Below are 13756 nucleotides of genomic sequence, written 5' to 3'. Positions count from 1 at the left end.
ATCCTCCACAAATGCTCAACGAGATCAGCTTGAAGTTGATCATGAACATTGTTGTCACAGATCTCTGCGTGCATGGCGAGGAAATCAGCAAAATCTGCAGGCAACTCATGATCAACCTTCGCAAGAGGGCCCTCACACTCATAGGGACCAACATGTGTCCTGGCATGATTTTTGCGGTCATCCTCGATGATCATGTTGTGCATGATCACACAAGCCTGCATCACGTCCCACATTTGGTCGTGAGACCAGCTTAGAGCAGGGTACCGAACAATGGCAAATTGTGCTTGAAGCACACCAAATGCCCGCTCGGCATCCTTCCTGCAAGCCTCCTGTCGCGTAGCAAAGTGGGAATTCCTCAGACCTGATGGATTCGAGATTGTTTTGACAAAAGTGGCACATTTTGGATATATACCATCGGCTAGATAATAGCCTTTGGTATATTCGTGGCCACTGATCTCATAGTTGCATGGTGGAGCATGCCCTTCCACTAGTCTGCTAAACACCGGAGACTGCTGCAACACGTTGATGTCATTGTGTGATCCCACCATTGCAAAGAAAGAATGCCAAATCCACAGGTCATAATCTGCCACAGCTTCAAGCACCACACTGTAATATCCATGATGCTCTTTGTATATACCTTGACAAGCAAACGGGCAGTTCTTACATGCCCAGTGCATGCAATCGATGCTTCCAAGCATTCCAGGAAATCCTCTGGCAGCATTTTGTGCCATGATCCTTGCAATATCTTCCTCAGTTGGCCCTCTCAAGTAGTATTTGCCAAACTTTCCCACTACAGCTCGGCAAAACTTTTACATGCACTCAATGGCAATAGACTCACTCATGCGAAGGTAGTTATCCTGTGTATCGGCAGGTGCTCTATATGCAAGCATCCTCATGGCGACGGTGCACTTCTGAATGGACGAGAACCCGACAACGCCTACAACGTCGAGCTTGAGCTTGAATTAGGGGACGAACTCTCGAATGCCGAGGAGGATATTCATGAACAGACCCTTGTTCATCCTGTACCGGCGCCGAAAATTGTCGGCATGTGTTGCCTCATCTGCGAAGTAGTCATTGTGCAGTATGGTATGCCCCTCCATCCTCTGCCGGGGCTTGGACTTCTTTCTCCCCGGCCTTGATCCTCCGCGGCGCGGCCTCTTCCTCTTCTCCGCCTCGGCGTCAACCATGTCCTGGAGGGACGCGATGATCAGCAAATGCTCTCGCAGGTCGTCGTCGAAGGCTTGCTCGTCCTCCAGCAGCAGGGCAAGCATCTCATCGTCGATGTCCATGTCAAACGCAAAATCAATGGTTAAAATTGCGCCGAGGCAGATGACGCAACGAACATCGGCCAATCGCGCCTACCTGGCAAGTCGTCGAGCACCTTGTGTGCGCGGAGGTGGGGCGGATTTGACGCCGCGTTCTGGGACGCGCTGGCGAAGCGGCCGCGGCGGAACGACCGGCGGGAGCGCCAGCCGCGACGACGGTGCCGACTCTCAGAAGAGATCAGACGTCGAAACGGCCGGGAAATCCAGCGGCGACGGAGGGGCGGGAGGCGCGGGTAGGAAGGAGCGACGAGAAAAAAAAGCGCGAACCAACGATTTATGCAAATAGTCGCCGACATGTGGGAGCCCGCCTCGCTTTTCGTTGTGTCCGGCGGGCCAGGAGCGTCCCCTATGGGGCGGGGACGGGCTCGGGGCGTCGAACACCGTATTGGAGCGTCGGACAAAATTCGGCTTTAGAGGACGCGGCTAGAACTTTTTTTATCCGACGCGCCCCAAATTGCTTTGGGGGAGGGGACGATGCTCTATGCTGCTGGTTTCGGTTGACAAGGGAAGATAGAACGGATAGTGCGCAGCAGGGTTCGAGTGGTTTGCACTTGGTAGCAGCTCGTTAGTGTACACTTTCACACAAATATTTTGACTTTTTTTTTAAAGTTTTGGCTCGAATACTGATATCATCAGCCATCACAATATTCTGACCACGAAGTGTTGCCATGTACAGAAACTTTGGTTCAGAAATCAGAATTCATGTATATTCATTACTAGCATAAACATCCGGCGAGATTGCATTACATATCTATAGCGAAAGAAACTCTGAACTTGCTGCCATATAGCGCATTTATTTTCTACGAGAATTCTGGAAAAGCGGATTCGCCTAGTGTAGCGGCAATTTGATGGCAGAGTTCTAAACGTTGGCTGTCACGCTAGAACAGAGTGTCAGAGTTCATGTGCTGTGAACACGCTAGAATGGCATCATGGAGACTGGAAATCTATAAAAGTTCAACAGGGAGTCAGAAACCATTTGGAAAACTCTGAAGCTAAAAGAGGACGATGACTCACTCGTTAGATCAAGCTTAACCAGCACAGAAGATGATTACAACACTTCACTTCAGACTCGATACTCGCCTTACAGGAACAAGAACGACTCAACACATTCGACAGGCGACACAGACCCAAATCCACTCATTACAGGAACAGAAACGACTCAAACACATCCATCCAAGCAGCGAACTCAATATCTACAGCTTCAAAGAAGCCTAGCCGGAGATCTGGATGGACTTGACCTCGGGCTTCTTGGCCTCCTCCTTGGGCACGGTGACGGTGAGTACACCATTCTCCATGGACGCCTTGATCTGCTCCGGCTTGGCATTGTCCGGGAGCCGGAACCGGCGCAGGAACCTGCCGCTGCTGCGCTCGACGCGGTGCCAGGTGTCGGACTTCTCCTCCTGCTCCTTGTTGCGCTCGCCGCTGATCTGCAGCACGTTCCCGTCCTCCACCTCCACCTTGACCTCCTCCTTCTTCAGCCCAGGCACGTCCGCCTTGAACACGTGCGCCTCGGGCGTCTCCTTCCAGTCGATGCGCGCGCCGGCGAAGGCCGCGGTCTCGGAGGAGGTGCGCGGGAACGAGGGGAAGAGGCTGCCCCCGCCGCTGCTGCTGCTGCCGGAGCCGAAGGGGAAGCCGTCGAAGGGGTCGAAGAGGTCGAGGGACAAGGGGTCGAACACGTTGCTGCGGCGGATCAGCGACATGGTTGCTCGATTCGGTGGGGAAAGGACTCAGCGAGATTGGGAAAGCTCTGTCAATTCAGGTATGCTTCGGATGTGTGTGTACCAACTCAACAAGGCTTGCGATTGCTTCGGTCTGGGCCGTGGCGACGGGGAGAGGCGAGAATTTATACAGCGACGGTGAGCGCGGTGGGACGAAGGTCTGGAGCGTACTCGTCTGTTCTGGAATCACTGGAATCTGGAAGTAGCTAGTTTTGGAACCGTTCAGCTCGATGCTGGGCTGGAAGCGGGCCTGCTAATGCAAACGAGAATCTTCTGGTGCTTTCTCACCTAGTGGGTGTGATCATCTGGTGCTTAGTCTTCCTTGATTTTTTCTTTTGGCGTTGAAGACGCTATGAAGAGATCCTTTTTCGATGAGTTCTAAAGAAAAAAGAGAGAGATTGATATGGATGGCTTTTTTAAGGCGAACCCAAGGATCATCCCAACCTCGTCAATGGTATAATTTTTTCCCGAATGTAACATTTTTTTCTCTATGGTACAACATAGATAATTTCTCTGTATCATATACACAAAAAGTTATTGTACCACTTTGTTCATAGTTCCACAACGGAAAATAATGTAATTTGTAACAAATCACAACAATGTGTGTAACATTCGAAAAATCCCCAATTTTTTCCCTTTGTCAACGACCATAGAAGTAGTGCCATGGACGATTCGAGATCGCCGACGATGAATCCGCCATGCGCAAGGTCCGTCCAAGCTAGAGCAGAGGAGCCCCGACCAATCTTCTCAATGATGTCGTCTTCTCCGGGTCCGATATCCTATGGCAAGCTCTGCCCATGGCGTCCTTGGCGAGGAGGTGGGAGCTTGAGCGTCGGTGGCTGGGTGCAGCTCCAGCGGAGGAGCTGCAGATCGGTGACCGGACCGAGCGTGTGGAGGAGCAGCGGTGGCCGACACACAGGAGGCCACAAGCAGCGGCTGAAGGAGCATCAGTCGGCGGCCGCCTGCGGAAGAGTTGCAGAGATCGGTGGCCGGGAGGGTGGAGGAGCATCGGCGGTGGCCGCGCGCCGGAGTCCGCGGGCAGCAACCAATGGAGAGCATCGGCAAAAGAAGTGTGTAAGGGGAGGCATCTCGCCGGGAGTTGGTCTGCTCACTTCTCCTCCTCTCGCGAAGCGTCTACACATTTTCCCCTTGAGAATTGGCTATGGCCGGCCGGATCCAATACTTCTAGTCGCCGACATCCACGCTGGAGGCCGTAGAGATGGAGTAGGATTTCAGCCTTCTCTGTACATTAGTAGTGATAGTTTTAGGTGTAGGTATGGTATAGGTCTAGGATTGTTGCCGTCAGAGAGTACACCGCCGGAGGTGGTGAGCGGCCTCTTGTGGTGGGCGGCGGTCTGGTGGTTGGCTGCAGAGCTCTAACGGTCGAAGCCGAAGGTGGCCGGCGGCAGGATCTCTGCCTCCCCTTCAATAAAGCTTGCTAGCTGTCAAGGATTGTTCGATTTAGCTCCTCTGCCTCCAATGTGTGGCCATCGTGGAGATGGAATCGTTGAAGGAGGGTGGATTTCTCCTAATCCTCAATATATGTGATGGTAAGCTCAACTTCTTGGCAAATCTGAAGGGTATCTGGCAAAGCATTAGCTTCCAGGTTTATATTGTATTTTCTCAAGGAGGAGTTTTGGCGACCTGACGTTTCTGAGGTTGCACTCGGGAGATCTCATTAGCAATGGTGTTTATTTGGAAGCTACACCGCTCATGGTGGTGGTCGAAGGGTGTCCTTCTCTGGAGGCTACATCAAACTCCACTTTGTCGACCGGCAGTCTTCGTGTCGCTGTTGCTTCTCCTGGTCGAAGGGCGACTGGAAGGACATGGATGCCGCCTAGAGGATGAATAGGTGATTAAAAACTTTTACAATTATGGCTTAACAAATGCGAAATAAAACTAGGTTTAGTTTGTCAAGCACAAAACCTGTACAACTAGGATTCACATATGTGCACCAACAACTTATACTAGGAAAGACAAGCAACTATGTGATAGCAAGATACATAACTTCAAGCACGACGGCTATCACAAAGTAAAATTCATAAGCAAAGATCTCGGGTATAGGAATAAGCAAGGTGACGCGGAGACAATGATGTATCCGAAGTTCACACTCTTGCGAGTGCTACTCTCAGTTGGAGCAGTGTGGGGGCACAAGGCTCCCCAAACGCCACGAATGCCTCAGCGTATTCTCCTCGAGCCTTCCCACCAAAAGGGAAGTTCTCGATCCACTATGGAACCTTGAGGGTGGTCACCGAACCCGCAAAAAGCTTGGGGCTATCTTCATAACTTAATTGGAGGCTCCCAACATACCGCCACAAAGGCCTCACACTTGAGGAATCTCCAAAACATAATTGGAGTCTCCAAGAACACCACTAAGACACAAAGCTACAAACTTAAGACAATCTTAACAACTTAATTAGAGGCCCCAAGAACACCGCAAAGATCACTAAGCCATCTAGGTTCTAAAGACCGAAGAGGAACAAGCTCCGAGAACAAGTTGCCGACGTGAATATCTCACGAACTTTCACCTCCACGTAAGTTAAACCGATCACGAAATGCAATGGCTAGAACACCACAAAGATTCTCAAGTCCTCCTCTCTCAAATTCCAACAAAACTACAAAAGCTTTTGGAGAAATAAGAGAGGAACAACAAATAGGAGGATGAACATCAAATTTCTCCAAGATCTATATCTAGTAGATTCCCCTCACAAAAAGAGGGATTCGTTTGGTCAAGGTGTAGATATAGATCTCCTCTCTATTTTTCTCAAATATGATCAAGAATCATGAAAGAATTAGAGGGAGATGAACCTTCTAAAAGTCAACAATGGGGTAAAGAAAGAGTAGGAAAAGCAACCGGCTCAATGGGGAAGAACGGGATCATATATGCCCCCCAAAACGGAATCTAACCGTTGAAACGCACCCAAAAACAGCCCCCAGCAGGACCTTCCGGCCATGGTCGAACGACTCCGACTGGCGGACTCGTCCGGCCATGGACAGACCATTTCGTGCAGGTTACTACGAGCAAAATCGTCACAAAAAATGCCGCTATTTTCACCTCCGGACGCCGAATTTGATGATCATGGACTCGTTGGAATCACAAAAAAAAAATCTCTACAAGATCATGCAGGGAAACACATAGTACAACCACAAACAATAAGATCAAATGTGGAAAGGTATAACCTATCTATAAGAGTCAAACCGGTAACACCTCCAATATGGAAAATGCAACAACTTAAGTTAGGAAACTCGAATTTAGGTGAAATCAATTTTGTTGGAAAGAGGATGACAAGAGATAACCCACAAGGAAATAAAATCTTAAGAAAAAGTGGGATAGATTTTTCCATGAATTTAGAGGTGAAACCTCTCAATACAAAGAACCGGGGGAAACTCCAATATAAAAAAATGCAACAAGTATTTCATGTGGAATCCGTTTTTAATGAACTAGAGCTTGTTATGAGAATAAATAAACACAAACTTTAAAACACCATATGGATAAAATCCAAATAACAACCAGGGACTAGAGCTCGATGAACTACCTGACAGTCCAGGGACAATTTGGCTAGGCCGTCAGACGCTTTGTAAATGAGACTAGCCGGACTGTCCAACACCCTCTTTGATAGTCTCGCTTGACACGCACCAGACTATCTTGCGCTGCCCGCGACGGGCTATCTTGCGGCATCAGTCATTAGGTTTGCCAGCGACAACTGTGATTGCACGGTTAGCCGGTGGTGACGGCGATCGGCGCTGGCACGTGAGATGAATGGGGTTATACCTCTCGTGTAAAACAAAGGTTTAAAAGTACGGTATACCTATATATGAGCATACGGGGTTTTGAATTTAGATTTAGGCTTTGAATTTAGATTTAGGCATGGCTTTGATAATACGTTTAAGGGGAGAAAGTTGTACTGCAAAACATTCAAAACTGGAAAACCAAAGTTTCTCCACTTGGTACGACAACATTAACATGGAATACTGCCCATGTAGTTCAGTACAAGTGTATAAATAGGTAAAACTGTGAAACTCAAAACTAATCCTGGTGTATATGTATTCGGGTAAAAAACATATGTTAATACATTATAAAATTTAGAAAAAAAGTTTCGCATGTAGAGGGATATGTTCTATGTGCATACATAAAGTTTCACATAAAATCTATATTTTCCGAGTCTTGTAAAAAGAGACAAACAAATATCTCGAGAAATGGATTCTTTTAGCAACAAAATTGATCTTTTTTACACAGGAAACAAAACATGTCGGGTTTTGCTAATTTTGTGAGCATGTAGGTACACACGGAACATTTTTTGTATTATTTAATATTTTTAAATATGTTTAAAATATATTTCAAATAGAGAATGCAAATGCACCAAACACCCTACCCGATAAAACTAACCTAACTGGAACAATGTTTCTAGAAAATCATCAGCACAGAAGAGTATCTGGTAGACTATTCCTAACATTCTACATTGAAGAAGAATGGTATCATTGAATCTCAGTTGCAATTCATCTCCTAACTTAGCAACCCATGTTGAACTTATCACTAGCACGACCTACGAAACAAATCTGACGGTTTGTGGGTAGTTTTCTGCAGCCTTACTTGCATTTAAAAGATTAATTGCAACTTCGATTTGAAAAATCTAAGTTGCAACTTAACTAACTTGAGTGCATGATGTAAATATGATGCTGAGCAGTAACTTAGCTTAGTAACAGCTGGCGATTTCCTTTTAATTTTATACACAGAATCAAGGATAGGGGAAAGCTAGTTGTTTTTATAGAAACAGGAGGTCCTCCCTCGGCCTCTCGAACTGCAGTTTATGTTAGAAACCGTGAAGCGGATCACAAATGTTCTGCTACCAGCAAGACACGAGGCTCAGGAAGCCTTTTGCTGGGGATAAAAATAATGGACAACATCCGTCGCAGAGGAAAACTCGGCCGAAATATGGTCGTTTTTCGGCAGTAAATAACTGAAGATTATAGGCACAAACAGAGTAATAAAACACAAACACTTCAAACGATGCTCCTCTGCCAAACATAGCACAGTATACGTGATACAAAGCTCATTATGCTCACAGTTTGAAAAGAGACAAAGGAAATCTCATCGGGCTCACACGCACAGCAGCTGCTGCAGTCTACGGCACACCGAACTATCAGCTAGGACCAAAGATGAAGTTTCACACAGCGAGCCCAACCTTGCACGCAAACGCAACACTCAGAACACACACCGCAGCACCCATATCAAAGCTGATTTATTTAGGCTGTGAGCAGAGAGCAGCTAAGCCGGAGTCTCTAGCCGGTGATCTGGACGGGCTTGGCGTCTGGCTTCTTGGCCTCCTCCTTGGGCACGGTCACGGTGAGCACGCCGTTTTCCATGGACGCCTTGATCTGCTCCGTCTTGGCGTTGTCTGGGAGCCGGAACCTGCGCATAAACTTCCCGCTGCTGCGCTCGACGCGGTGCCAGGTGTCGGACTTCTCCTCCTGCTCCTTGTTCCGCTCGCCGCTGATCTGCAGCATGTTGCCGTCGTCGACCTCCACCTTCACCTCCTCCTTCTTCAGCCCCGGCACGTCTGCCTTGAACACGTGAGCCTGAGGCGTCTCCTTCCAGTCGATCCGTGCGCCAGCGAAGGCCGCGGTGTCGGAGCTGGTGCGAGGGAAGAGGCTGCCGCTGCCGGAGCCAAAGGGGAAGCCGTTGAAGGGGTCCCACAGATCAAGAGAGAAGGGGTCGAACACGTCGGCGCGACGAATCAGCGACATCGTCGGCGGGTTGGCGATGAACTGCTGAATGTTTAGTGAAGTGATTGTTGGTGTCTAAGAGCGGCTGGTTTTGGACGATCGATCGAGAAGCTGACTTTCGTTGTTGCTTGTCTTGGACCTGTATCGATGTAGGATGGGATGATTTATAGGGTGAGGACGTGCAATGGAGACGAGGTTCCTGAGAGTTCTCGCTTCTTCGCGCACCTACCGGTAGAAGCTAGATTTGTGTAGCTAGGCCGGGAATGCTTTCCTTCAGCCCATTCGCTGGACCCTCCGGAATGATTTGTGTAACCCAGTAGCACAATTTTACGGCAAATATCCAGGATAAACGTGTAACCTCTCGAAGCCCAATAGCACACTCTGGGGCTCTCGAGAACCCACGGTCGCTCCCTATAAAATGGCACATTTCGCTTATATATGGTATAAGGGCATCTCCAACGGGGAGACCCATCCCGCGCCCGCGCGTTCGGATGGGTCGAACCGGACAAAAACGCGGCCCAGCGCGCGGATCCATCCCTAAAATGGATGGCCGCGGCGTCCGGGACGATCCAAACCCGGTCCAAATCTGGGACGAGTTTGAGTGGCCGCGGATGCCGAAGGCTAGTCGCTCGCGTCCTCCCCTTGTCCGCCACTGGTCCGCCTGTCTGTCTCCCAAAACAAAAACACTCCACTCCACTCCCAAAATCTAGAGATAGCCGACGAAGCGACTGCCGCCGCCACAGCCACCACCGCCATCATCGGAGACGAGGCACAGCTCGCGGCCGTAGCCGCTCCTCCCGTGGAGGCGGATCCTCAACTGGACGCTCCGGTGGTCGTCGAGCCCGGGCCACCGGCGAAGAAGACGAAGCCCGAGCTCACCGCTGAGCAGAGGGCGATGGAGACCAAGAAGGGGGGGGAGCGGCGCAGGGCGCTCGACCAACAGAAGAGGGAGGCCGCCGCCGCGGAGGAGAGGCAACGGGCGGCGGAGCAGCTCCTCGAACTCCAAACGCATGCGAAGGCTTGTGTCATTCAAGAGCAGGCGCAGGCCATGCTCTTTTACGGCCACGCAGCGCTCGGCCAGCACATGATCATCCCAGGCACCGGCACGACCTCGGGGGGAGCTCGGCCTCGTCCGCCCAGTATCAGCAGGCCTAGTTACTCTCTTCCCCGAACTTATGCAGAGTACGAATTTATCGAGTTCGATCAGTACTATAAAACCTAAGTATTTTATTAAACTTAAGTATTTTATTGATGAGGCGGCACCCAGATTTGAACTGGGGATAAAGGATTTGCAGTCTCCTGCCTTACCGCTTGGCCATGCCGCCAAAAAATCCGAGGGAAAATCGAGAAAAGAGGAAGTATTCATCCACGTTTTCTTGCGAAAAACCCTTTTATTTTGAATATAATTCTACTTACTTTTTTTCCAATCTAAAAAAAAGATTCCTGCTTTTTTTGCTCAACTGGCCCGCCGACTGCCCCGTTTGCATACATGCCCGGCGCGCACGAAATGGGGGCGCAGTCAGGGCGGTACGCGTACCCGTCACGGGATGGGTCACCGGAGCTGGGGGAGTCCATGACGGGGTCGTTACCTTCGTCCATTGACCTCAACCGTGCGCCGGCGAACTCCAAAGGGCCCAAGCACCTGGGAGCAGCAGCAATGGCCGGTGCATGCAACCTGCTCGACGATTTGTCGGCCGAGCGCGCACAGCCACCGTTGCAGGCACCGTCCATCGTGCAGGCCCCTCCATCTTTCCCGCAGAAAATGCCGACGACCATGCCATATCCTTCGACACAGCAGGCTCCCCAGCCACCTCCCATTGACACACAGGAGGATACCACTGCCTGTCCCGGCAGCATTAACATCGAGGAGGAGCCTTTGTTCACTCAGGAGCTCACACAAGCCGCAACTGCACAAGCTCGAGCTCGCCGGGTAAGCAAAAGAACCAGCAACTACACGGAGAAGGAGGACAAGGTGCTCGTCGAAGGATGGTTGACCATCGGGCAAGATGCATTGACGGGTGCCGAGCAGAAGGGGACCGCATTCTGGCGCCGGATCTATGATTATTTCCATGAACATCGCAAATACGGGCTGGATCCAAAAGAGGTGGGGAGCAATTCAAACGGAATGCAACAAGTTTCAGGCGGCGTATGATCACGTGAGGCGGATCCCTGTTAGTGGCATGGGTGTGAAGGATTTGGTATGATTCTTAACCTCAACTTATTCATCCAATGTTTGCACATATGTTTACCGTTGCTTTCTTGCTTTGCTCTAGGTGTGGCAAGCTTTGGAATGGTACAAAAGCAACAATAAAGAAAAGACTTTTGCCTTCCCTCATTGTTGGAAGGAACTCCAAGGCACCCCTAAGTTCCAGGAGGGGTACGACGGGTACATGACGACCTTGACTGGCAACAAGACCGCCAAAGATCCCACAGCCATTGACCTTGATGGTGGGCAGCCTTGCGGTAGCTCCCTTCTCGTGCAAGTCGTCCACGCGGCCACAAGGCAACCAAAGCCGACATGAAGCGTGATGCTTCGTCCATGCTATTGTTCGGCACTTTGAAGGAGATGCATGCAGACAGAGAGGTGTCCACGGACAAGAGGGATGAGAGGAGGCGCCGGGAGAAAGATGAGGACAAGAAGAACTACTTCGATGTCCAAAAGAAGAAGCTTGAGATTGAAGAGGTCAAGGCCAAGACCAAAGCTAGAGAAATTGAGCTCAAAGAGAGAGAAATTGAGCTCACAGCAATGGCGCCAAAGAGGTGGAGTTGAAGGTGAAGGAAGTTGAGCTCAAACGGCAAGCCGAGGACAACCTGATCATGAACGCCAACCTGACCACCATGAGCGAGGCGAAGAGAGCTTGGTTCGAGAAGAAGCAGAAGGAGATCCTAGAGCGCCCAAATTGAGTTGACAATCTCAATTTGTAATTTTTATATTTGTTCAAACTATGGCACATTTCATTTCTTCATCATGCAACATTTTATTTGTATGCTATTTGATATTATTCTATAATTGTTAGATATTATTCTATATTTGTTAGACATTATTTATAAGTATGTGTGGCCAGATGGCCTATTTCCCAAAGAAAAATGCCAAATGGCCAAATGGGTGGCCGCTGCGTTGGGCGCACCGCGCGACCCAAACGGACGCGCGGACGCGGGGCTCCGTCCACGCGTCCGCTCGGCTACCCAAACGGCCCAAAACGGACGGCCCAGCGTGTCCGTTTGGGTCGCCCCGTTGGAGATGCCCTAAACAGTAGATGTTTTGCATGTTGCGACTAGATTATGTCAGAATAAAGTTTCACTTTTATAGAAATAATACCCGAGTTGAATTTCATCGAAAATCAATGTTGAATTAATTTTTTATTGGGATAGTTTTAAGTTAGTGATGAGGACATCCCTACCTCACTACCACCTCCGTCATTGCCAAATGAAGATGGACCTGCTGTGAAGCTCAAGTCCAATGAAGTTCGGATTGGACCAATTACATGGCTCGTGCGAAGCTACTTAAACAACAGGTGAACTTGTTCCTAAACGATACTTTGATTGATCAGAATTTTATACTACCTAAGTCCCATTACTTATGTATCATCAGGTATGAGGAGGAGACAAGCATCGCACGAGGAGGAGAAGAGCAGCTGGACGTGAAGGTGGACATGGAGCTGGACAAGGAGCTGGACGTGAAGACATCTCATGGACGCGCGAGGGAGGAGCGGGAGGCTTGCGTGAGAGGAGAAGACGAAGTCCAGGCCGGCCCAGCACCCGATCAGACCAGCCGCCACGCCGGCGCGCCCGGTCCTTGGCCCGGTCCGACCGGGCGGCAGGCTGGATCCACCCCGGCGCCAACCGGGTGCCACGCTTATGCCAACCGGCGGGGTTACTGTAACACAATTTCCGAGCCCGGTTGGAACCCGGTCTCTGGCCCGGTTTGAACCGGCCAGCCCGGTCCCAGGCCCGGTCGACCGGCCTCCAGACCGTCCGTGTCCGAGTCTGTCTCGACCAGATCTAATCTGGGTCGGTTATTCTCGTAGTTTTTCGACCAGAGGTCATCCCGGACGCCTATATAAGTGCCCAGGACGCCCCTAGCTGTTTTAGACCACGTTTAAGATAAACCCTAGTTCTTAGTTGTTTGCTCTGCAAAACTATTGGATTCCCTACACCATATTGCTTGATATTGTGTAGATCGTGATAAAGTATTGTGTGATCTGCTGTTCCATTAGGAATTAGACGGTTGCAACTTACCGCTTCGTGGTCGGCGGCTACGTGCGCAAGTGTGTGGAGTTGCGAATATCTTGCAGGGTTGAGAGCTGTTTCCTGCGACAGGGACCAATCGAGAGATCTCGTTGCGTCATACAAGTTATCATCCACTACATCATCGTGTTCTGCCGCTGCTATCACCCCGTGATCATCATCACCACCGTTGCTTACTGAGAAGATCGGGCCACCCCTTATCATCTTGGTATCAGATTTCCAGTTTTCCTCGGTAAGCCATCCACAATCCACCCCGTAGTTGAGTTGTGAGTGTTTTCCTATCCATAAAAAGCCAAAAAAATTAGGGTTAGGGTTTGTCATAGCCTTAGATTGCACTAATTTCAAGTTTTAGTTGCTTTTCGTAGTTGTTTTTGCGTATCTTTTTCTTGCATCTAGTATTGTTAGGGTTTGAGTCTCTACTATCATCTAGTTATAGTTATTGTTACTCCGAGTCCACATAGCGTACAGTGTGCTTTTCCCAACCATAGCCACAGGCCCAAAGCCTATCGATATACGTGACTAGGAACTTCCCCAGAAGAGACTAGTTTTACCGCTCGACAGGATGCTCATTAGGGTTTTGGTGCTTTGCATATCTTGTTGGCCGTGTTATCAAGGAGTGTGTCATAAAATAAAATAAAATAAAAAATTGAAAAGAAGCAAAAAAGAGCTACATAGCTGCGTTACAAAAGAAAATACAAAACGACAAAGTGAACTGCTAGAAGAATCAAGTGAAGGCCTAAG

At 49.5% G+C, this 13756-nt stretch overlaps 3 protein-coding genes and 1 non-coding gene across 4 annotated transcripts; 1 reads left to right on the top strand and 3 right to left on the bottom strand.

The window, feature by feature from the left end:
- Nucleotides 1-2318: 2318 nt before the first annotated feature.
- LOC127296085 (17.9 kDa class I heat shock protein) lies at nucleotides 2319-3186 on the bottom strand. The gene has a single exon (XM_051326116.2). It carries the CDS (start codon nucleotides 3023-3025, stop codon nucleotides 2537-2539), a length of 489 nt encoding a protein of 162 aa, XP_051182076.1. The 5' UTR covers nucleotides 3026-3186; the 3' UTR covers nucleotides 2319-2536.
- Nucleotides 3187-8029: 4843 nt separating this feature from the next.
- Nucleotides 8030-8913, bottom strand: LOC127296082 (17.4 kDa class I heat shock protein-like). The gene has a single exon (XM_051326114.2). It carries the CDS (start codon nucleotides 8786-8788, stop codon nucleotides 8324-8326), a length of 465 nt encoding a protein of 154 aa, XP_051182074.1. The 5' UTR covers nucleotides 8789-8913; the 3' UTR covers nucleotides 8030-8323.
- Nucleotides 8914-9225: 312 nt separating this feature from the next.
- On the top strand, nucleotides 9226-11795 carry LOC127296081 (uncharacterized). The gene is made up of 2 exons (XM_051326112.1): nucleotides 9226-10965; nucleotides 11041-11795. The coding sequence occupies exon 1, from the start codon at nucleotides 10257-10259 to the stop codon at nucleotides 10917-10919; it is 663 nt and encodes a 220-aa protein (XP_051182072.1). The 5' UTR covers nucleotides 9226-10256; the 3' UTR covers nucleotides 10920-10965; nucleotides 11041-11795.
- TRNAC-GCA (transfer RNA cysteine (anticodon GCA)) lies at nucleotides 10022-10092 on the bottom strand. The gene has a single exon. It is a non-coding gene; the product is annotated as a tRNA-Cys (tRNA).
- Nucleotides 11796-13756: the final 1961 nt, after the last annotated feature.

This window comes from Lolium perenne, chromosome 4, assembly GCF_019359855.2.
Source record: "Lolium perenne isolate Kyuss_39 chromosome 4, Kyuss_2.0, whole genome shotgun sequence".
NCBI lineage: Eukaryota > Viridiplantae > Streptophyta > Magnoliopsida > Poales > Poaceae > Lolium > Lolium perenne.
The sequence above is the reverse complement of the archived record's forward strand: the minus strand, read 5'-3'. Positions and strand labels throughout refer to the sequence as shown.